Here is a 23902-nt window from a genome sequence, read left to right as displayed (position 1 = left end):
CCTCTTTTTTCTTTCTTTCTGTGTTTATTCCCTCCTGCCTCCGTCTCGCCCACTTTTCCCTTGACTTGCTGCAAGATCACTTAGCTGCCAATGTGATACTGGGCCAACTCTCAGCACCAGTTCGCCTGTTTAAGTAGTCTGTGCTTCAGACTCATACCTTTTGCCAGAGGCCCTGCCTCAATCCATACCACCTGCTTACTTTTCTCACCAACGCAAATTTCAAACCATTCCAACTTCACTCCCTACAAATCAGCCTATATCTCCAAAGTCATGCCAACTCCCTCAATCCACTAAAGTCTGCTACTATAAATTCCAAGGTCAGTACATTCTCCAGATAATAATTCTCTTTGCTGTGATCTGCTTTCTGAATTCACCGCTAATACCAAAGCATGACTGCAATCAGTCATTTTGTGCTCTTTCAGTAGCCTAACCTTTGGAGCCTTCTGATGTGGTCCCATCATCATCATCTGACGTCACATCTCCCTCCAGATCACTTCCATCCTGAAAGCGATCTGATTGGTGGACAGGTTCCTGACTGGCTTGTGGAGAATAAACCTCTCTTCCTGGCATCATTGATGAAGGCTAAAATGAAAAAAAAGAGCAAAGAAATATGGGTGGCATGAGCTTTAGCATTAACTCAGTGATGACTGATATAGTATAAATATCTTGAGTACACCACTCTTTTAACACATCAATTTTAGTTTACTCTTTATGGTTGTAGAGTGTCTTGTGAGATGCTTGGGGAGTTTTCCTGAGAAATCTTAAAATCCTGATGCCATTAATACTATCATCATGGTTCTATCACTTTGGATGTAGTGGCCAATTCATGCTTTCCACATCCATGTGCACAAGCTGATAAGTAGACGGTGAATGTGCATGCAGCTCTGTTCACACTACAATAGGGCTGCGTTGTCAGGGATTATGTTTTAGGCGTAAATAGCTGGGTCAGCAGACAAAATGAAGATTTGTTACTGTGTTTGGTCTCTGATAATGGAAAGCATGTATATGTGGAACTGGCAGGTTTGTAGTGTCAGTAGACAGTCCCTTACAGACAATATTGATACCATGTGTACCATTGCTGACACCAAAAAAAAAAAAAAAAAAGACTGTAACACTACCATTTTTTTGTTTAAAAAAGAGAAAAACTACGCAAACTGACAGTGTGGAGTTGGAAAGACATAGGCGTTTACTAAAAAGAGCTAGTTGAATGAAAACATGCTGCTGAGTTGCATTACGGAAGTGAAAGCTCAGGTTTTTTTGGAACTTCAACCGAAAGAAAGCCTGAAATTTGATAGTAGGGGCAAAAAGCTAGTCTCAGCTTCATAAATATAACCCATCATAAAATCTGCTTCTTGTTGATCTCCTAGCATTATGGAATTGCAATACAATTATTCTTACTTGAGAAGCCTGCTCCCCCTGCTGTAGGGAAGCAGGTGCCACCCCACTGCAGACCTTCATGTGTCGGACCTGCCTCTCCAGCTTAGATCGGGCCCTCTCACTGTCCTTGAACCGGCTCTCAGCATCCCGCAGCCTAAGCAACTCCTCCTGCAGCAGGCTGTGCTGTCTCTGTAAAAGAGCCAGTTCTCCAATGGTCGACCCTGCACTGCACTCCCGATGTCCACCATCTCGCCCTATGGGGCGCCATATTCCACTTGGGGCTGATGTCACAGCGTCTTGTGGCTGCAGTAACAGCTCCAAGATTGAATCTTGTTTGATAACAGCAGCCTGCAGAATCCAGATTTGACAGTGTTGAGGAGAAAGCAAGCTTAAACGGAAGCTTCTCAGCTAAGATTCACATTATATGCTACAGTTAATTGATCTGGTGTTTTTGTTGTTCTTTTTGTTTTCTTCAGGAAATGAACACAAGTCCAATGCCAAGAAGAGAAAAGATTTTCACACTGATACCCTTTGAAGATGAATTTAATAACTCACTTTCGGATTTCTTCTATTTTTGTCTCCTTCGTAGTAAACTGTGTCAGATTTTCAAATGCAAATTCAAAGTTTTAAATGATAATGTTCTCCTGGCTAAAACACCAATATGGGAAAGTAATGTTGTATTTTTCAGTAAATTTCTCTACCACTGCATATATTATAAACTGAAGCAAAATAAGTAATATTCTCTGTGCCACAGAACTGCTTTGTTGTACAAAAAGTAGCAGTCACAGTACAGAGGTTCTGAGATTTGAACTAATACAGTGTTGGTTGATGAAGTGTCTGTGTATGGTGACTTGACGTGTGATATGACTAAGCATGTGATTTAACATTTACTCACCTGGAGTGCATGCAGATACACACTGAGATTCACCAGCCTCTGACAGATCTCCTGAAAACACAAGCAGCACACTTATTACTTATGTCTGACTCAAATGTACACATACTTAAAAACCTTTACCATTACTTACCATGTGTGATGGCTTGTCTTGGCTCTTCATGCAATCCTTTAGATGGGAAAAACGTGTTCCACAAACAGGAGCCCAGCATGACAATGATGATACACAAGAACAGGATAACAATAGTACATTAGTAAATCAGTTGAAATGCACAATCATAAAATAAAAAAAACATATTTATCTTCATATGTTTATGTCCTAATCTAATGTAATCTAGAATAGGTTCAAATCCTTCTTACTGAGTAAATTAGTTTATAAATTCAAACGAGGGAAAAAGTTAGGAATAACAATACATATCTCACTTCCCTGAAAAAAAAAATGCTACAGGGAACCAGATTTTAGCATTTATTTGCTTTTATTTTTGTTTTCACACACCTGTCATGCTTAAAACAATCTCAGCCTAACCTTTAAAATACTGGAATATACTTGCATTAGTTCTCCGCTAGATTTGTCATTCCTCTGAAGCTCTTTCCCATTAACTTAATCTTAGGCCACAGCTCACCTTTGCTGCAAAGAAATGATGCACTCCATTGACCAGCAGATCTTGGTCACCTGAGAAGAGACAAGAGACAAGCACAGCAGTCACTCTACTAATACTAATCTACAATAAAAAAAGAAAAGTATTTTAATCAGAATGTGACTGTTTAACCTCAGTAAACAAAAGTGGGTGGGGAAAAATTGTCACATTCTCCTCCTGATCTTAAGTCTTGTTTACATTGTTTATATATTTATAATTATTATTAACACTTCCTGTTTTTTGTCCATACTCACCCTCTGCCTTAATTTGAACTTTGTGATAAGTGAAGAGTGAAATCACACTAGACTGGCAACTGCCTTTTTTCGGTGAACTTTGCACTTACTTAAGGTTTTTCCTTATGTCTGAATTCTTGCTTGTGTTATACGTCACTTTGGATAAAAGCATCTGCTAAATGAAATTGTAGACTTGTAGAATTGTGAACTATTTAAAGTTGACCATTACACTACATTTGTAAGTCCACTGGGTGGCAAAGCTCAGTGTTATATTGCAATACTTCAACTGTATCAAAACCTGCCCAGAATGTCCACCTCCTGTTGTACTGGTCAGCTTTCAAGTTAATGAACCTGGTCTTCCATGTTGTCAAATGAAGGAAACCTTAATAATTAATGTAGCATCTTACAGCTCACCATACTGATTGTATCTGTGTATAGTTAAGCTTGTATTTTCCGTATTAATCACTAAACCTTATCTGCTTTATGTACCATTTGTGTAAAACTAAAATGTTTTTACTTGAGCATGTTGTTGGTATACTTTTGTGTTGCTGATAGGGATGATGGATCTTGATCTGTCTTGTTGACTGAGTGACTCACTGGTTTCTACCACCTCCATATGGTTGTGATGGCACAAAATAGGGATGTCCAAGCTGGAGCCCAGAAGGAGGTCACTTAACCTGTCCACTGTGGAAACACACACATGCACACACAACTGTATAACTTACTTATCAGTAATTTCTTTATTGACTGTTAAGTTGCTTGAGGAAGCTTTCACACTCTTCCCTTTCTCTGTACACTTAATTGCAGCATAGATTTATATTTAAATTAGTCAAAATAAATGTTTTGCTCATCGATAATCCTTAATGACAAAGTAAAAAAAAACATGACTTTTGAATTTTCTTTTTGCAATATGTGAAATACATGTTTGTTTTTTCAGAAATGTTCACTTTTTTGATTCAATAAAGTGTGCACAAAGTATAGGGTTCTCAACACTTTGAGTATAAATAATAATGAAAAAACATTATTCTTCTATATTGCCAAATATTGCTTTTGTGTCAGTTGTTTGGGTTGTCATTCACATAAAATCAATAATGCAAAAAATCTGTTTTATTGTCCATAGCTGAGTACACTGTATTTTTCTTTCTCTTTTCATAAATATGTTTATATACTAGTACTTCTAACTAGAAATTAAGTCATATCCAAACTACCAAATGGAATATGATGCTTTGCCCTGTCCAGCTGGAGCTGTAAAAGGTTAAGATTAACATTAACATAACATTATCTACTTTTATCTAACATTATCTAACATAACATTATCTACATTCACTATAAACCAGAAAAATAATTATTTTTAATTGACATTAAACTTGTAGAATTACCCTCAGCTGTGGCATCCAGTAGGAGTTTTTCTGCACGGGGAGCTTGTGGTGTGTCTGCCCTGAACAAGTAACGAGTGATGGGAGGCTGTAGGCTCTCTTGACCGCAGGTCACCTCTGCAAGCTCACAGAATAAAGTCACCCTCTCCTGCAAGAGCTCCAGCATTTCCTGGTCCTTCTGCTGGAGGTCAGCTGTGGGTGGTGGGTGAGACTTAATCAATTATGTGTCCAACCCAAATGTAACATGACACAGGACTACAAATTCTGCCTTGTGAACTAGAAACACCCTCCTAATACATCTACATTATGCAGATGCAACACACAACACTAAAAACACTCACATCCCTACCTGAGGCTACTACTTTGAAAAGTAAGTGTTGTTGCACCAGTGCTGAAGTTTCAATCTACCTTGAGCACTTTTCTGTCAGACAGTCAGTTAGAAGTTACAAGCTAATTTTGTAAAGTTAGGTGACATGAAATTACTGACGTGAAGACACAACAATCCAAACTGGAAATGTTTTCATTTGAGCATAAAGTTTGAATGCAATGACACAAAAAGAAAAAAGCGTCCTTGCTATGTTTTGAGATCCATCACAATCAGAACTCTAACACAGACATGCACAAAATCATGCACATAACATTAGTGTGTATATTGCTCACCAGGGAAAGCCAATATATATATATATATATATATTTATAGTTGGTACACTGTACCAACTTCAGCAGTGAAACAAGAGATTATTAGCTGAATTCTTTTGACGTGTCAGCCCATGGACTAGTTCTGAAGAGAAATCATTTTGATCCATCTATACTTGATAACTACAGGTGATTGTCTCATCTCCGATTCTTAGTAAAATTTTAGAAAAACATGTTTTTATGAGTGTTAATCGGGTTTTGGAAACAAATCACAGTACAGAGACAGCAGTAATCCAGATTGTAAATGACCTGAGGTCCAATATGGATATGACTAAGCCATCTGTTTTGGTACAACTGGACTTAGGTTCTGCCTTGGACACTGTAGACCACTCTATTCTTTTAGACAGACTTCACACTGTGATTGACCTCTCTGGTTCTGTTTTTAAATTGGCTCACATCTTATCTCACTGCCAAAATTTTTAGAAAGCACAGAGGATTGCACATGTAGCCCTGCGACAGACTGGCGACCTGTCCAGGGTGTCCCCTGCCTTCGCCCGAGTCAGCTGGGATAGGCTCCAGCACCCCCCGTGACCCTAATGAGGATAAAGCATGAAATTCATTGTTCCTAAGGGTTGAGTTTTAAGTCCTACATTGGTTAATCTGTATATGTTACCCCTTGGAAATGTCATCAGGAGACATTGTAAAAGTTTCCATAGTTTTGCCGACGAACTCTCATAACAACAGTGTAATCTTTGAAATGCGCTGGCGAAGCGGCCCTAATCACAGCGTAATCTTTTAAACTGAGCGTAACGGGCCGCTAAGACTGTGTAACGGCCCATTAGACAGTGTAACGGGCCGTTATGACAGCGTAACGGCCCGTTACGCTGAAATGCGCTGGTGAGAACCCTGTTAAAGATGGTGAACAACCAAACCATAGGACTGTAAAAAAAACAGATACATCTATGCCCAATACTCATGTACCAACTCATACAGTCTGCACCCATTCCCCTCTTTCATGCTACCAGGAATAGGAGGAGAGGGCTGGCTCCCCTTAGCTCTAACAAACAAAGACACATCTCTCTTCAACTCAGGCCAAGAGAGGTACCTCCACATGCAACAGTACATCTTACAAACCCCCAGATGTCCACTCTGGTCATAACATGTCATCAGTACCTGTCCACTTCCAGAACTATATTCATTACGGACATTCTGCTCTTCAGTGTCCTCTGCCTCTACAGTAGTTACAGATTTTACTCTGATCAACCTATACCTGGCTGCTCAGTGGTATAGTGGTTAGCACTTTCGCCTTGCAGCAAGAAGATCCCTGGTTCGAATCCCGGGGTGGGCCTGGGATCTTTCTGCATGGAGTTTGCATGTTCTCCCTGTGCATGCATGGGTTTTCTCCGGGCACTCCGGCTTCCTCCCACAGTCCAAAAATATGCTGAGGTTAATTGATAACTCTAAATTGCCCGTAGGTGTGAATGCGAGTGTGAGTGTTCGTCTGTGTATGTATCCCTGCGACGGACTGGCGACCTGTCCTGGGTGTCCCCTGCCTTCGCCCAAGTCAGCTGAGATAGGCTCCAGCACCCCCCGTGACCCTAATGAGGATAAAGCGGTGTACAGAGGATGAATGGATGGATGGAACCTATACCCAACTCCACACAGACCTGTCCATTATATTCTTACCTGCTGAGTGATATTTACCACTATCCTGAGTTCTGTAGTCACAGTCACCCTGATATGTTAACACATAGTCATCGGCCACAGTTGCTGCTTTCTTCACTGTCTTAACCTTAAGTTCACCAATATAGACGGCAATGTGAGGAGGGACTGAGTCTTTAAACTGCTGCAGGATTATTAAATCACATAGAACATCGTATGTATGAACATTCAGTGAAGAACACCACCGACTGAAATAAGTAGTCAGCTCCCTGGCAAACTTCATGTGAGTCTGGCGACCAGACTTCTCCCAAGATCTAAATCTCTGTCTGTAGGCCTCAGGCACTAACTCATACTTGTTTTTATACTGCAGCTTTGACCAAAGCATAGATCTTACTGTCCTCCATACTGAAAGCACAATATGCCTCCTGAGCCTTACCTGTCAGACCAGGAATGTCCTCTCAGCAATGGACCAGCCTCTGGTCTCAGCCACACGCTCAAACAGAAAAAAACATATCAGGATCTCGTTCACAAAGCTGAGAAACCAAACGCAGACTAGTGGACACGTCAGATTATTATAAAGAACCAGACAAACCCCCAGGGATCTGACCCACGACACAAGCAGAACTCAGACTTAATCTGCACTTCTTCATTTCAAGTCTTTTATAGTAGTTATTTGTTAAGATCGACTTGTAACAATAGTAATCTCAGCAGCTTCATTTTCTTTCACTTTTCTTTCAAAATGTGTTTAATTTTTTCTCTTAATCTTTTATCAACAACATCCATTCTGAAATCTTCTGCGATTTTTACTCGCTTCAGTAACTCTTCTGAAGGAGCTTTCAAAAATTCCTCAACCAAAGCCAAAACATTCAAAACAGACTGAACAACCGAACTGATACAAATCTGACTAATACAAGGGTTCTCTAACAGCAAAACATTTGCAACTCAAACAGCTGAATCGTCACCATGGCTCCATCCCTATAACTGCCTCAAAAGAACCTCCCCCTTGGTCTTCAGGTGGTACCTGTGGTGGGTATTTACACACTAAACTCCTGCAGGACTGACGAAGCAACTGAGGATCGGCGACCCCACCTGCAGCCTCAAACATGCCCCTGAGACTACTGCTCCAAACCACTTTCCCACCACACTACCGAACCCCACAGCAGACTCCAAGGGCATCTTTCTTCCTCCTCTAAACACTGAATAGATAGGCCACACACACAGCATCACTCACTGACACTACAACGACACCTGTCTGCATTCACACAAAAAAAAACAGTCTCCGCCCACAATGATGCCCAGCAAAGCTACAGAAGTTTACACTGACTCTATTGTGTGGACAAGCCCCATGTATATTGCCATGTCTCCTGATGAAGATGAGAGGCTTGTTTGTACTGTTTTATTACGTTTTTATTTCTGTTTTTTGTAAAGCACTTCGTGTTCCATTTTTTTCATATGAAAAATATTATATAAATAAAGTCTGATTGACTGATTGATTGATTGACTGATTGAATATATGGCGTGACACAAAAGTTCAAAAACACAATTACAAAGGCAAAATTCTCCTTTTCAGAATTGAATCAGAAACAGAAATATTTTATTGATACCCAAGAGTTCCACCGTGTGGAAGTTTGAAGAAGTTTTTATTAAGTTACTTAAATTCACTTCAGCTTAATTTGTAGGACCAAATCATAACTATAGACTGTATGACAATAACATAAGTAATCTCAGGGCATTTTACATGTTCTGGTCAAGACTTTAAAGCATTTCAGAGAGAAGCCGACATTGGTGTTTGTTGGGTTTCCAAACAGTACCCTTATATCATGGATTTTTTCTTTGGTTTAAAAAACAGTGATGGGTGAATATTTGGGAATTTGGGCATTCTCAAATTTAGATAACCTCCTAAAATATACTATATTATAGGCTAGTCCCAGATTTATGAATTGGCCTCCACGTTTCTCATTTGCTCAGTGAGTCAAAAGGTCATGAAATAGTTTAGCTGATTGGTACATCTCCTCATGGGGAAATATCATGTCATTTTGAAACAAAAATACTGACATATGTCATAAGCTACTTTCAAATCAACGTTTCCTCAACTGATAAAATTTGAGTGAGTCTGAGTATCAGCTGGTTTTATTGCTGTTACTTTAGATTTTTCTCAAATCTCGGACTCCTGACAGGAAACTGCTGTGCCAAGTTTATACTGTGACTGAGACTGTGTAATCACTGCAGAAAAACTAAAGCAGTATAAGAAAAATCAACCTGTGATTGGACTATCAACAGTTGTCTCCTGACCTTTAAGTCTCCTCAGATGGGCCTTGTGTTCAGTCTCTATAAGCGGGAACTCCTCTCTTGATGGACACCTAAACAAAGAAAAGTACAGACCACACAAATCCTGCATGTACTGATCATTTGGCAGATATGACATGCGATTTTTAAGTTCTGTCTGTTCCTGTTCTGCACTTACAGAGTCATGCTCATGCAACGAATGTGGGCAGTAAATCCAGTAAGTCAGGGTTCTGCATGATGTTGCACAATCAATATTAGGACAAGTCTTCCTAGCATTTTTGCGACCATTTGCAGGTGCACATTACTGATTTCACAATAAACCGGAGAGGAAGCAGTGTGATCAATTCTCTTAGTATCTTTGTCAATAGACGTGAGATAACTCTGTCTCCATACCAAGGATAAAGATAATTTATGACGAGAGTTGGGTCTGGAGTTACAACACAGAGACTAAACAGTAGTCTTTGCCTTTAATTTGTAATCTGAATAGCAGGACCCATTTGAAAACAATGTTTCAGTTTAGCATTTTAATTTGAAGCTCTGATGACAAATTTTGTAAATTATATTTTTTTGTTCACTGTGCATTTCATCCAATATTTCTATGGATGCAAAGGGTAGAAAAGAAACAGCTGTTCTATATGTAAGCCTATGGTAGACAACGGCACTTTGTAAAAATACTAGGATAGAAAAAGACAAAGAAGATTGAGTAAAAAGATTTGGGATGTTGCTTAGTAGCGGTGACAACGTCTACACTACATTTTACCAATGAGCAAACGATCACAAAACTGCCTAATATCTTTTTTATCTGCATTAGAGAGCAGAGAAATGTCTATAATGTATAGGGTGACCATAGGTCCTCTTTTGCCCGGACATGTCCTCTTTTGAGAGGCTGTCCGGCCTGTCCGGCCGGCGTTTATAAAGTCCTTCAAATGTCCGGGTTTTTGATCCCCTAAATTCCACATAACGCGAAACCGCCGCGCCGCACAGCGCCGTGCTCTTGAATCGTACTGCGCAGCACTTCGAACCCATTCTCTTCTATCAGACAATTTCCACTGCACACGCTGCGGAGCGCCAGCGCCGCGTCTCTGAAGCGCCGGCGCGCGCCACGGCACTGGAGATTCGCTTCCTCGCAGGCTGACAGGCAGGTAGGCACACTGCGAGAGAGCACTCGAACAGAAAGAAAATGCCAAAACGCAAATGTCATTTCACTGATGAAATGCGAAAAAAGTACCCCTGTTTTCGTCCGGGTCGTGTCAAATGGGAGGCATAATGTACAGTCCGCAAAGCTGGGACTTATGTCTCTGTGGCTAATAAGAAAAGGAAAAAGAAGGAAAAAAAGGACTGTTGACTTGAGGCATTATTTCTATATTTTTTTCATTTGCCATTAGACACATTATTTTGAAGAATGGGCTACCTGAACATTGAAAAATAGGCTACCTGTCTTTTTTCTTTTTGTTTAATATTTTGAGGCATTATTCTATTTTTACATAATTGATAATTGGAAGGTTATTTTGAAGAATGGTACTCTACCTCACTTTTCTTAACTAAGGTGTAAGTGTCAGACTTAAGAGAGATGATTATTTCTTATTTTGTTAAACATCTGAATACATGTGTTCCTACACAACTTGAGTCAATAACTATTAAAGACTAGAGCATGCCATATTTGTATGTGACTGATTATATAGTTTAGGAGAATTGCTTTAATGAATATATTATTTATAAAGCAACTGTTTGTGAGTGTTTTGGGCTATTTTTCTGTATATCCAGGTAAAGTGTTCTTTTCTGGGGAATTCAGAATATCTGTTTAACTGAGTTCGAAGGTTCAAAGCACAGAAAGCCCCCTGACCCACAGAAAACCCCTAAAAAGGGGGGGACTGAAAATTTTTCGCGCGCGAGCTGGAAGTATGTCCTCTTTTCAGAGAAACAGAATATGGTCACCCTAATAATGTAGTGATAAGTGACGTCAACGCTGCATCTTCCTAATGAGTACCTGCTCTTAAACTAATACGTGTCACAGTGAAATTAGAGAAAGTGTATGTGTAGGTGTATTTGCTCACTTGCTGACAGTGTGTTGGATGTGGCGTATCCAGACATTCTTATCCTCCTTGCTGGCAGCATGGAATTCATACATCTCAGGAGGGGAGGAATCACTGATGAGAAACATGCCACGTTCCTGATTGGCTATATCCCTCACTATCAAGTTCTGAAGGGACAGTACTGGAGGTTTGTCCTGAATTACACAGCATAGTATTGTTTGGAGAAAACAACACAGAATAACATAGAAAAGGTGAGAGAATGTCATCTGCTCAAAAAGCAGCTATTGGTGAATTCAGTTTTGGGGTACTTTTGTGTCTGCGAGTACATTTTCTTACCATGCATGAAAAGATGTACCTCTGGTCTTTCTCCTGCAGAAATACCAGGATGTCTGTCATCAATAAGACCTGCATATCTACACACACACACACACACACACACACACACACACACACACACACACACACACACACACACACACACACACATATAAATATATATAATAAATTGGCTAAAAAAAACAGTCACAAACTCAAAAACACGATTAAGTTGTTGTAAAAGTTGTTGACATATAATCCTGGATCATACCTATCCCCATAGACTTTGCTGTCATCTTTTGATTGTTTTATTTGTTTTTTTTTATCAAGAACTAAAACACTTTTCTAGCAATTGGAAAGTGTTCCATGAGTATGTCAGGATCATAGAAAAGGACTAGAAAGAGTCACTTGTCAATGACCAATGAAATACAATGTCACACAATCCTGTGTTGCCAGGCACAAAAATTTGAAAATGCTTGCCAACAGAATCAATAAATGTAAATTGTTAAAGCCATTCCTTATGTGAAAGCACTGACAATGTTATGCTTCATGCCTAAAGAGGGCTTGTAAGTCAGAGTCCTGTATGGCATAACTGATTTATGATTCAGAAAAGAATTAGTGATAATAATAGTTTAATAACATTGAAACTCCCTCCTGTTGTACATGTTCAATACTGTCGATGCAAGAATTGCAAGAAATTTTTGGTAGTGTGGATCTGAAACTAGCAAAAATTTGTGAAACTACTACACTACTGGTTCGAAGTCTTAGAACGTCCCACTTTTTTCCAATTTTTTATTGAAATTCAAGTAGCTCAAGTCCAATGAATAGCTTGAAATGGTACAAAGGTAAGTGGTGAACTGCCAGAGGTTAAAAAAAATGTATGGTTACCCAAAATTGAAAAATAATGTACATTTCAGAATTACAGAAAAAGGCCCTTTCTCAGAGAACAAGAAATAGATTAACAACTTAAAGCTGTTCTGCAGCAATGGAGGTTGATCAAGTCTTGAAAGTGGGTGCTACCAAATCCTACAAGTGTCCCAACTTTTCTTCATTACTTCCAACCTCCTCTGTCTGCATAAAAGTAGTGCTGGAACACATCATGGCGCCATACTCTCGAGAGCAACTCGCACTGACACTACAACAGTACTCACAGGACAACAGTTTCAAGCACAGCTCTACAGTGGTCGTAGTAAGCAAGTCTCAGTTTCAACTGTGAAGAGAAGGCTTGCAGTTGTAGGTTTGACTGGTCGAGTTGCAGCAAGAAAGCCATTGCGAAGGCATCAGAATAAGAAAAATAGCCTTGTCTGGGCCATGAAACACCACAAATTGACTACTGAAGATTGGAAGAAGTTATTATGGACTGATGAATCAAAATTTAAAATCTTTGATTCATCACACAGGATTTTTGTACTCCATGAAGCAGGCGAAAGGATGGTTGCTCAGTGTGTGACATCAGCTGTCAAACATGGAGGAGATGATGGTCTGGGACTGTTTTGCTGGATCCAGGGTTGGTGACTTGGACAGAGTAAGAAATTCCCTAAACCAAAATGGCTACCACAGCATTCTGCAGTGCCTTGCAGTACCCTCTGGTATGTTCCTAGTTGGTCAAGGATTCATCCTACATCAAGATAATGACCTAAAACATAAGGCTAAGCTATGCCAGAAGTACCTCAGGAAAAAAGAACAAGATGGTCAGCTTGAAAACATGCAGACAGAGCTGGGAAGAACTTTCTGAAGAATATTTTTGATTTCAATTGTGAAAAGAATGCCACAAGCGTGTTTAGCTGTTTGGCATGTCTGCCAAAGGTGTCTTCTTTGATGAGTCAGTGGTTAAGAATATATTTTAGTTTCTAAATTGATCTTTTCAATTTCAATTGTTTATTTGTTCGATGTTTTCATTTCAGAGTACAAAGAGATATTAACACGTATAATTTCCAATAAAAAATCGAAAAATGGGGGTGACCTAATACATTTGACCGGAAATGTATATCATCAAATTTAGACAGCAAGCAGCAGTTGTGATGGTTCCTGCAGTGGTGTGAAGGGTTCAGCTACAACGATAACCATTGGTGTGAGAATGATCAAAACTGTAAGTTTTTGCATCGTAAATAATCATCATTGTCAATCTATGTTCATTTTATTATGTGTATCACCTGTTTGGTTCACAACTTCACTAACTTTACACCCATACTAATCTTTTCACCATGTTGTGTACCTTTGAGCCGGGATCCTGGGGTTTTCCAGAAAAGGGTGCCATTGTGGACAAGCCTCCGTCGGAGCAACTCTCCAGGCTTAAAGAGTCCACCATCCCTAACTCTGGCCTCAGCCCGGGGGTCCAGCTTGGCCTGGATCTCTTGCATTTGCTGTGTTTTCTCCAGTTCCTCCATCTGCAAATCAGAATACATGTCATCTTCCATTTGGAGTCAAAAAGAATGTATCGAGAAATATGAATCAACCTAACAAATTCTATTTAATTTAATTGAAATCAAACATACACAATACAACAGAAGCAAGTATACCTCTGCATAGTATAAGCCAAATATGAAATGGTTCAAAATTGCATCATCCTACGTTAGGTACATTACTTCTAAGCTACTTCTGAACTGGAAAACACAAAAGTTCTGTTAGCTGTTGTCTATCGACCACCTGCCCCTTACACTGAGTTTTCATTGGAATTCTCAGAGTTCTTTGCTGATTTGGTACTCTGTACAGATACGTTCACTATAATGGGTGACTTTAATATCCATGAAGTTGATGGCAATTACAGTTCAACTTTACTTTAGCTCAATGTTAGACTCAGTTGGTTTTTCACAAAATATTAACAAACCCAGTCATTGTTTTAATCACACCCCTGACCTTGTTTTGGCATATGGCATAAAATTTTGCATCTTACTGTTTTTCAACAAAACTCTATTTGGAATTTACAATAATGGACTATGGAGCATCTCCCAAGAAGTTATACGACAGTGGATATTTATCTGACAATGCAATAATTAAGTTTAAGAAAATTATTCTGTTATTATTTACTTCAATGCCATATGCCAACAAAATAGAGAACAGATCTTTTAATGGTAGTCCTATACAAGTGGATAATCTCATTCATAGGACTCCAGCTTTACTGCATACATCACTTGACACTGTTGCCCCTCTGAAAAAGAAGGCAACAAATTGTAATAAAATAGCTCCACGGTATAATCAAAAACTGTACAACTTAAAACAGAATCCAAGAAGAAAGACAAGAGTGCTCTACAAATTCAGAAGAATTTCAGCTAGCCTGGAAAAATAGTTTTCTGACATAAAAAAATGATTAGGATAATAATTGTCTATTATTCATCTTTAATTGAGGAAAACAAGAGCAACCCCTGGACTTGGGATTGTGTCAAGCTTTTCTCACTCAAACATCCCTTGTTTTCAATATGCAGCCCTTCTCTTATTCTTCTGAATGGTCTCACATAGCTTATTTATTAAGTTTGCTTAAGGGGTCTGTGACAGAGGCTGTAGTGTGGGAGAGTTGGTTGAGCGTGTGCAACTCCTATGTAGCCTTCACCAATGAGATGAAGAAGGTCTGCGACCAACTGAGGAGAGGAAAAGATGCCAGCAACCTGCCCTTCTCAACTCAACAGAGATCCCTCAGCATAGCTGAATATGCTAAAAAAATTCAGGACTCTAGCAGTGGAGAGTAGCTGGAATGACGAACTCCTACAGGGAGTATTCTATAAGGGCCTCCATGAAACCCTGAAAGAGGAGCTGGCAGCCCATGGCACTTCTGGCACTTCTGATCTGGACCATCTGATTTCTCTGTCCATCTGCTTGGACAATCGTCTCCATGAGAGGAGCAGTGAACTGTGGTCTTTTTGGACCACATCATCAGTTCCTTGAGTCCCAATTCTACTGCGTCCAGGCCCAGTGGTGACCCAACCTTCTTGCTCCAAGTGTCAAGCGATGCAGATTGGAGGATCACCATCGTGCCAACAGCGCCTGACTGTACTGCCGCAAGATAGGTCATTTCATCACAAGTTTCCCAACACTGGTATTAATGAGCTGAACTGCCACTGCAACCCCCAGCGATTATAGCTCTTAGCCTCTCTGTGTTTTGAGACCCAGTCACTACTGATAACAGCCCTCATGGACTCTGCAGCTGAAGAAAACTTCATGGACATTGCTTTTGTCATTCCTGTTGGAGACCAGAGTGCTAAATGGACTCCACCTTGCTCAGGTCAGTTGGCAGGTTGCTTCCTGGCTGGAAACCATTAAGAGACCACCACCTTTCACCTCATCTGTCATATCAGTCCTCCCCTGGTGCTAGGCTACCTCTGGCTAAAAAACATGAAGAATGAGGAGGTAGTTTCATGGTGCTCCAGCTGTCATGCTCAGTTTCTCAGCTCTGCCTTGACCCCAGCTGCTCAGATCAACCCACTGCCCCTGGAAACCATCAACCTCTCCCAGGTTCCTCCTGAATACCATGATCTGGCCTCAGTGTTCAGTAAGGGCGATGTTCTCACCTTGCCCCATGCGTCAACACTATGACTGTGCCACTGACCTATTTCCCGGTCCCTCTCTTCCCAGCAGCCACCTGTACAATCTGTCTAATCCAGAACATTTTGCGATGGAGACATACTGTACATCCGAGACTCTCTGGCTGCCGGCATCATCTGAACTTCATCGCCACCTGTTGAAGCAAGCTTCTTCTTCGCTGACAAGAAGGATGGATCCTAACCATTCAAGGCAGATAGCTGCCTTCCCTGAGTCTGGTTCTGTCAGAGCAGAAGGTTTTTTGTTCCTTCCTACTGTTGCCAAGTGTTTGCTCAAAAGGAATGTCAAAGAAATTTTGTATTTGTTGGGTTTTTCTGTTTAAAATTTGTAAGGTTTTCACCTTACTCTGTGAAATGTTATGAGATGATGTGTTGTTCTTGCTATGGGCACTATATAAATGTTATTGAACTGAACTGAGTTCTTTCCCTTTCCAAATTTGGAGTCATTCATTCCAGTATTTAGAAAGTACATTGTTACCTGTTGGTCTATTGAACTAAGAAGTTCTCTGACCATCAAGACAGCCTGTGCCACAGAGTAGGCTTCTTCTTCATCATCTGGATAAGAAACAAAAAACAGGATTATTGTGGATATACAGAAACCTAAGGCCACAAAATATGGAGGTAATATTTAACCATTATTACCACACATTGTTTCTTTCAATGGGTAAACTGCTTATAGACAGACCTAAAACTTTATTCCATTAACTTAATTTTGTTTTTAAAATGATTTCTGTTGGGGGCAGTCACTCATACGTAAACAATCACCAAATTTAACTAACTTTAGTAACTGTATAGTTAGATGAGATTTGAAGGCTTTGTAGTTACAGTTCATATTGGCTTTATTGACAGGTTCACCAGCTTGTTCATATACGAGTATGTGCAACACCACTGTGGCCAGACTTTGGCTAGACAAGTAAAATATAAAGGTCTAGTGATTTATTATTTATTTTTTTATTTATTTATTTTTTGCTGAGAGATACCATATGTGAAAAAAGAACATAAAACTGATGAAAACATCATCAAAAATCATGACTGTGGTGACTCACCGGTGGTGTTGTCAAGAATGCGCTGAATAAGGACAGGGTACTTGGAGATCCGCTGAGTCACCAACAAGATGCACTCTGGAACACCATGGCAACGTAGCAAGGGTCCTCGACTCACCCGCTGGCCAGAAACAGTGAAAGGCAAACACACACTGGCAAATTACTCCTCTGCTCCATCAGCGGAGTATCAGTGAAAGTTTACATCAACCATCCAAAAGCGTTACTCCACCAGCATGAAGATCTACACTTTAGGTACTCCTATGCTATTTACTACCTTCATTTGGAACCGTACTCGGTATAGACATTTCACTTTCTCCAATCTAATTACCACAATGTGTCTCTCTTGTCACCTCAGTGAATATTGTCATACATGTCAAAATGGTATCTCCTCACTGAAAGTTTTGTAAATTTGAAATTACTTTTACATAAAGCACTATGTAAATGTAATTTGCGAATAAAATAAACCTTTTCTTTCTAAATATAACATTGCTTTGATTTGCATTCCCGTGTGCAATGTAATACAAGTTGTATATTCTGGTGTGGTTTGAATTTTTGTGTCTCTCTCACCCGTATAAAGAACTGGAACCTCTTGTCTCTAGCCAGAAGTTCCTTGTACAATTTGACAGCTTTCAAATGGCGGCTACAGAACTCAGCATAGGTCTTCTGCATGTCATCTGCACATTGCCCTGAGAACTGGCAGAAGAACATACAAACAAAATGTTTTTTCTGTGTAAATTTGAGAAAGATCTCTTGCTAGAACATGAAGGAAAGTCCTTGACCATGTAAAAAAAAAAAGCACTGTTTAAACATAGCATCGTGATCAGTGTCTCTTTACATGACTATTCTCAGGAAAAAAATGTTAACATGCAAAGTTAGTCACAGAAATTATCATAGAAATATTTAAAAAAAAAACAGTACTTTTGAGTTACCTGCTCTAGCAGTATGTCCCCTAGCTGGTGAATGGTAAAGTTGTGGCATGATCCAGGTTGCAGGCTGTTGTGACGCCGCAGGAGAAGTTGTGCCAGAAAATTGGAATGTATCCTGATCAGCTGGTCCAGGCACGGGAAAATGGTATGCACAGTGCTGGGCTCCAGCTGCAGTTCCTCTAGCATTCCCTGTCGGAACACCCTTTCCATGATGTGCAGTGTTCGCATATGGTGCAGCTCTGTTTGAATGAGCTCTAAGAAAGACACAGACCCACATCACATGTACACATCAGAGTCAACTAACCAACTGCTGTATTAATACAGCACATGTCATTTGACAAACTGCTCTACTGATATTTTTTAATTAAATTTTAAGGGGGTTGGGGTTGTCACCATAGATAACATCCTGCCTCTTGATGATATTTTTGCGATGTGTCTGCAAGTAACTGCTGTCCACAGCCATGCTCCACGAGTCAGCCTGAAAGTCCTGGCCTTCAAGCTCCATCTCCTCCAGTACAGAAGTATAGTACATGTCTCCTAAGCAACAAGAGAAAAATGTTAGCATAAAAGAACATTCATTTAGACTCTATACTAACAAAGCTTTCAAAATACAACTTTATCTCTCTTTTATATTTTGCTAAAGATCTACTGTAGTTGTATAAATATCCAAAGTTTGAAGGTCATTTAAAATGTAATTAACCCCCTTTGCAGCGGTACTACAGAGAATATTAAAAAACAAACATTTTTCAGTATTGAAAGAACAATCACATTTCTTGTTTCTTGTTTCCTCTATAAAGTAAAATAATATGCCTTAATAATAATAACATGATGTGGAAAGAAGCTATTTTACATGCATAATAAGTATTTTAACACTGTTTCTTTCAACACTTCTCACCACCCACTGCACTCATCAAACTATCCAGTGGGTGTTACTTGCCTTCAGTGACATTACAATAATAAGTGTTTCACCCGCTTAGTTTATGTGTCAGATTAATCACTGTATTTCAACAGTATATTAATTTAAGTAAGGGGATGTACAGACAGGTATATACATTAGTCATCCCCCCATCTTACCTATTAACCTTTTTTCCCCATCAACCAGAGTTTCCATAACTTGTAAAGACCGTGTATATCATGGCAATCTTGAGTTTCCAGTGACTCCTATTACTTCTATAGCACATGTGTTTCAGTGATTCTATCCTAGAAAATTCAAACTCTTGGGAGTCATTGGAAACTCAAGACTGCCATGACATACAGTCATGGACGAAAGTATTGGCACCCCTGGGATTTTTACAGAAAATTTTCTCAGAAATTGCTGCAATTAAAAAAAAAAATTTGGTATACATGTGTTTATTTCCCTGATGGGCATTTGAAAAACACAAACAAGGAGAAGAAAAAAGGCAAAATTGACAGAATTTTACACAAAACTCAAAAAATGGTTAAATTTTTTCACCCTGGGAAGCTCTTTTCAGGGAAGACCAAAATGTAACTACTCCCTACTCAACTTGCACTATTCCTGCAATGATGCCCGATCCAGAAAAGCCACATCTGGAAATGATAACAGATGTCATCCCTCCAGACTTTACCTGTCACCGAGCTGACAACGAAGTTAAATGATTCCAACTTCCAACAAGCTCTGGGAGCTTAAATTATGTGAAAAACCACAGCAATCCTCCATCACTGACTCCGTGCACCAGAAGGTGATGTCATCGCGCCACCTGAAGCTCCACTCAGTTAAAAAAAAAAAGATACAGTTGATGTCTGTAGCAGGGCTGCTCAGTGGTATAGTGGTTAGCACTTTCGCCTTGCAGCAAGAAGATCCCTGGTTCGAATCCCGGGGTGGGCCTGGGATCTTTCTGCATGGAGTTTACATGTTCTCCCTGAGCATGCGTGGGTTTTCTCCGAGCACTCTGGCTTCCTCCCACAGTCCAAAAATATGCTGAGGTTAATTGAGTACTCTAAATTGTCCGTAGGTGTGAGTGTGATTGTTTGTCTGTATATGTAGCCCTGCGACAGACTGGCAACCTGTCCAGGGTGTCCCCTGCCTTCGGCCAGGTCAGCTGGGATAGGCTCCAGCACCCCCCGCGACCCTAATGAGGATAAAGCGGTGTATAGCGAATGGATGGATGGATGTCTGTAGCAAGCAAGCCTGTAGAGAAACTGAAACACTCTCTCAATGTGCCCAGAAACACTCATCACACTCCCACGTTCCTGACAGTTCTTCTTTCTCGTCTGACACTGGGCTGCAAGCTCCTCCCTCTTTCATCCTTATTTTAATCAACCTCTCTCTCTCTTTCTCTATTGCTCTATCTCTCTCTCATGCTATCGGCACCAGGTTGCCAGTTACTGTCCTCTTCAACTACAAGCTGGAATCAGAGTGCCAGCTTATAGTAGAAGAGTTTCACAACATGGCTCTAATTCTCAACATAGCTCTCAATCTTGGAGACACAGGCATCTATCATTCTTCCATCTAGCTCACTTCTATCACAGCAGCTCACCTCCAAGAATTAATCGAAGTCATCTACTGGGGGCATTGCAACGGGGTCTGTACCACTGCACTTATTCAACACGTTCATCTTCAATACTTCATAAACGAGGATGATTGGGTTACCCAGCCACCACATGTACTCAATTAACATGTCCGCAATTCGAAGCAGTTCTTCTTCTTTCAGTCATCTTGACTTCACACCATCACTACTAGCTGTTGTTCCAAAAGCCACAAGCCTTTCCATTCCTATGCTCTTGCACCAAGGGGTCGACCGAATGGAGAAATAGTACTGGAGTTACAAGGACAAACTATCTGTCTTAACTTAGCCGACTGCAACATGCTTCAGAGCAGATACAGTAGGCCCTCAGTTTACGACGTCCTCGACCTACTCTGTTTCGTGGTTACGTCGCCATCTCCCATAAATTTGTTAAGAAAATCTTGTTCCATAATTCCGACGTACAGTGTTTGGGACATTAAAACAAATTTTGTGCGGGAGCTAATTGGCGAACAGAGCGGACAAATACTTTGTCACGCGGCACTATGAGAAAGATGACTTTGTTTACAATCCTGGTTGTACGCCACATTAGATTGTGCTACATTCGCGTTCCTTGGTTTGTGTTGACTTTTTTGGACTTCTTGCCTTCCATGGCTAGGCAATGGCTCCAAAGAGTAAATCAGACTCTTCTGGTGGCAGTGTTTTAATGTCCTAGATTATGATTTTTCCACAGTGTTAGTGTCACCTACAGCAATATAGCATATGTGAGTTCAGACTTAAGGCAAAAATCATGTTACATCGTAGGAAAGGAATTCCGTACTTGGACAGTCACTTCTTCTGCAGCAGCAGTCAATCTTGACTGGCCTATCCTCACAACTGTTTCATACCACATCCACCCACATGAATTTCACGAACTACTACCCCCGAGTCAACGACCTTCCACTTTTACACACTAGGATGCCAGACACCACCAGGTTTGTTCTTTCTGCTCCTCCTCTTGAGCCCCTTGCCCTCACAAGTCACAAAGTACGGCCAAGTTACTGACACTCATGTCCTCTACAACTCCCATCAACATCCCGGTGCCAAAATACACACTCAGAACTTATCCAGCCCCAGACTTATTCATTTCCACATCACGCGCCTTCAGAGAGTTTCCATCTACGAGTCATCTCACTTCACTGATCAAGATGCTGTAGTTTTCAGTCAGCAATAAAAGATCCAGAGACTGTGGGCCCACTGCCATTCAAAGAAGTAAGTAAATCCGAAGACCCCAGCATCAACAATCTCCTACTCTCATTCTGGCACTGGGACGTAAATCTATCCTCCACTTCAACAACTTTGACTCTCATTCAAGCAGAGAGATGTCAATTCACCCATCTCTATCCCCTTCTTAAACAATTTCGGCCCCTCCTGGCACCGAGCTGCCAGTTAAATTCATCTCTATCATCCACTTCAAAAACTCTGACCTTCATTCTGGCACAGAGATGCTTGTTTCACTTATCTGTCTTGCCTGCTTCAACAACTTTGGCTCTTTCTGGCAATGAGATGCCAGTTTGACTTATCTATATCCTCCAGTTCAAGAACTTTGAATCTCATTTCAGTACAAAGATGCCAATTTCACTCATCTCTATCCCTGCTTAAACAGTTTTGGCTCCTTCTGGCACCAAGATACCAGCTTGACTCATCTCTATTATCCCATTCAGCAAATTCGGATCTCATTCTGGCACTGAAATGCCATTTTCACTAGCCTCTTTATACTTCATCAACTGCACTACCTACACTTCTGACACTGGGTCACCAGTTTCTCCCAGGTTCATACCCCCGTCAACCTTCTGTTTAAATCCCTAGCAAAGATGCCAGTAGCACATACGTCCATTAGTCATGCCAACAATTCGTCCAGGAGACCATCTGGCTCCTTTTGATGCAAAGGAGCAACAACTCAACAACAATCTCCCTCTGGATGGTGAGCTTCTTACCTTGCCTGCCAAACCTATGGAGGAAACTCATTTTGGCCTTTTGTACACACTATTTCACTCTTCCATCACCATCTAGAGCTTGTGACCATAGATTAGGGTTGGAATGTAGATTGGTCGGTAAATCCAAAATTTTGCATTCCAGCTCAGCTCTCTCCTCATCATGATGGTTCGGTATAAGACAAGATGAGATAAGATAAGCCTTATTGATCCCACAGTGGGGAAAGTTCACCGCTACAGCATCTCCAAAGGAGAAAAAGTATAAGGCAGTACAAGAATAAATCAGAAACACACAGTGCAAAAATGCAGAGAACATTATATACAGATGTTTTTTTGTTATTTTCTTTAAGAAGACTATATACATGAGGATAAGGTTATAACAGTTATTGTTCATTAGTGGTATGCATATGTAAGGGAAAAAAGTGCAGCAGTAACAGAGGTAGACCAGTTTGTAAGGTATAACTTCTGATGCTGCACCAGCTGCCTGCCCATCTCATGCTCCATTCTTTCATCACACATAAACAAGATCTCAAGTGACGGTCAGCTCTGCACTCATGCTCCTTCTTCCAGCTTTGGGGGTTTCTTGGTCAATGATGGTTTCCATGCTGTAGTATCTCGAGTTCTTGCAGGTTCTTTCATAAACCTCCCCAGCCTTCTTCGGTAGTATTAAAAATCTACCCATCCTTATGGCTACCTTCTCATCGAGCCACAAATAGTCAAGTGAAAATCCAACCTCATCCACTCTGACAACCTTGTCTTCATTGTCTTTATAAGCAAAATGTTGAAGTTTCTCTCCTGCAGTCATGCCTCTCTGCAGCAATTCATGTGGCGGTCAGTCTCCAACCTGTTCTTCCTTCATGCTAAGCACTTCCCGACTGCTACAGTGACATCACTGACTCCCTTCACTCCCTCCATAATAGATTCTGTTACCCCTTTCCATCATTCGACGTAGCTACATCATCCAGCTCCATCTTGTATTGATCACCTCCATCTGGGACTCAAAATTCCCACAAATCCTCTGCAGCATAATCATGGTCGTCTTCCACCAACGTCTGTCCTATCCTAAGCCATCAATGCACTCCAATGTCCTATTTCTCAACCTCTATCCAGCACTCTAGAATCAATGTTCTGTTGGCTTTCCTTAATTCCTGAGACGCACTCCATTGCAGTCCATTGCAACATTGACCAACAAGTCAAGTTCAACCCACACCATCATTTTAACTGCGCGTTGTGTCTTGACCTTCCTCATCTTCGAAGACCTTCACTCAAACAAAGCCAAACCAATCAAGTGGGTAATCAATGCCCATCATGTACTTCAAACTAAATTCATGCCTAAGCCTTTACAAATCTCTAGTACATCATATACAAACCAGAAAAATATCAGGATGCTTTGCCTTCCAATCCTCAGTTTGTTTCAGAGATTGGTCACATCACAACCTGATCCCCATTCCTCCTCCAGCAATTCCTGATGGCATCCAGAATCCTTGTATGTTCTCT

General features: G+C 40.5%; 1 protein-coding gene across 2 annotated transcripts in view; it reads right to left on the bottom strand.

The window, feature by feature from the left end:
• Nucleotides 1-23902, bottom strand: part of LOC110962996 (rho guanine nucleotide exchange factor 2-like) — a 40805-nt gene that overhangs the window by 1752 nt on the left and 15151 nt on the right. For both annotated transcript variants that reach the window (XM_022211156.2, XM_022211164.2), the window contains exons 7-22: nucleotides 18343-18486; nucleotides 17953-18203; nucleotides 17591-17716; nucleotides 17027-17144; nucleotides 16459-16535; nucleotides 13664-13835; nucleotides 11470-11546; nucleotides 11155-11327; nucleotides 9107-9174; nucleotides 4520-4708; nucleotides 3738-3824; nucleotides 2893-2942; nucleotides 2403-2438; nucleotides 2273-2323; nucleotides 1399-1725; nucleotides 432-582 (exon numbers count right to left, since the gene is read on the bottom strand). In XM_022211156.2, coding sequence (XP_022066848.1) covers nucleotides 432-582; nucleotides 1399-1725; nucleotides 2273-2323; nucleotides 2403-2438; nucleotides 2893-2942; nucleotides 3738-3824; nucleotides 4520-4708; nucleotides 9107-9174; nucleotides 11155-11327; nucleotides 11470-11546; nucleotides 13664-13835; nucleotides 16459-16535; nucleotides 17027-17144; nucleotides 17591-17716; nucleotides 17953-18203; nucleotides 18343-18486 — 2097 coding nt within the window. The remainder of the gene's footprint in view (nucleotides 1-431; nucleotides 583-1398; nucleotides 1726-2272; nucleotides 2324-2402; nucleotides 2439-2892; nucleotides 2943-3737; nucleotides 3825-4519; nucleotides 4709-9106; nucleotides 9175-11154; nucleotides 11328-11469; nucleotides 11547-13663; nucleotides 13836-16458; nucleotides 16536-17026; nucleotides 17145-17590; nucleotides 17717-17952; nucleotides 18204-18342; nucleotides 18487-23902) is intronic.

This window comes from Acanthochromis polyacanthus, chromosome 11 (assembly GCF_021347895.1).
Source record: "Acanthochromis polyacanthus isolate Apoly-LR-REF ecotype Palm Island chromosome 11, KAUST_Apoly_ChrSc, whole genome shotgun sequence".
Lineage (NCBI taxonomy): Eukaryota > Metazoa > Chordata > Actinopteri > Pomacentridae > Acanthochromis > Acanthochromis polyacanthus.
Note: the sequence above shows the minus strand (reverse complement) of the source record. Positions and strands in the feature narration are given on the sequence as shown.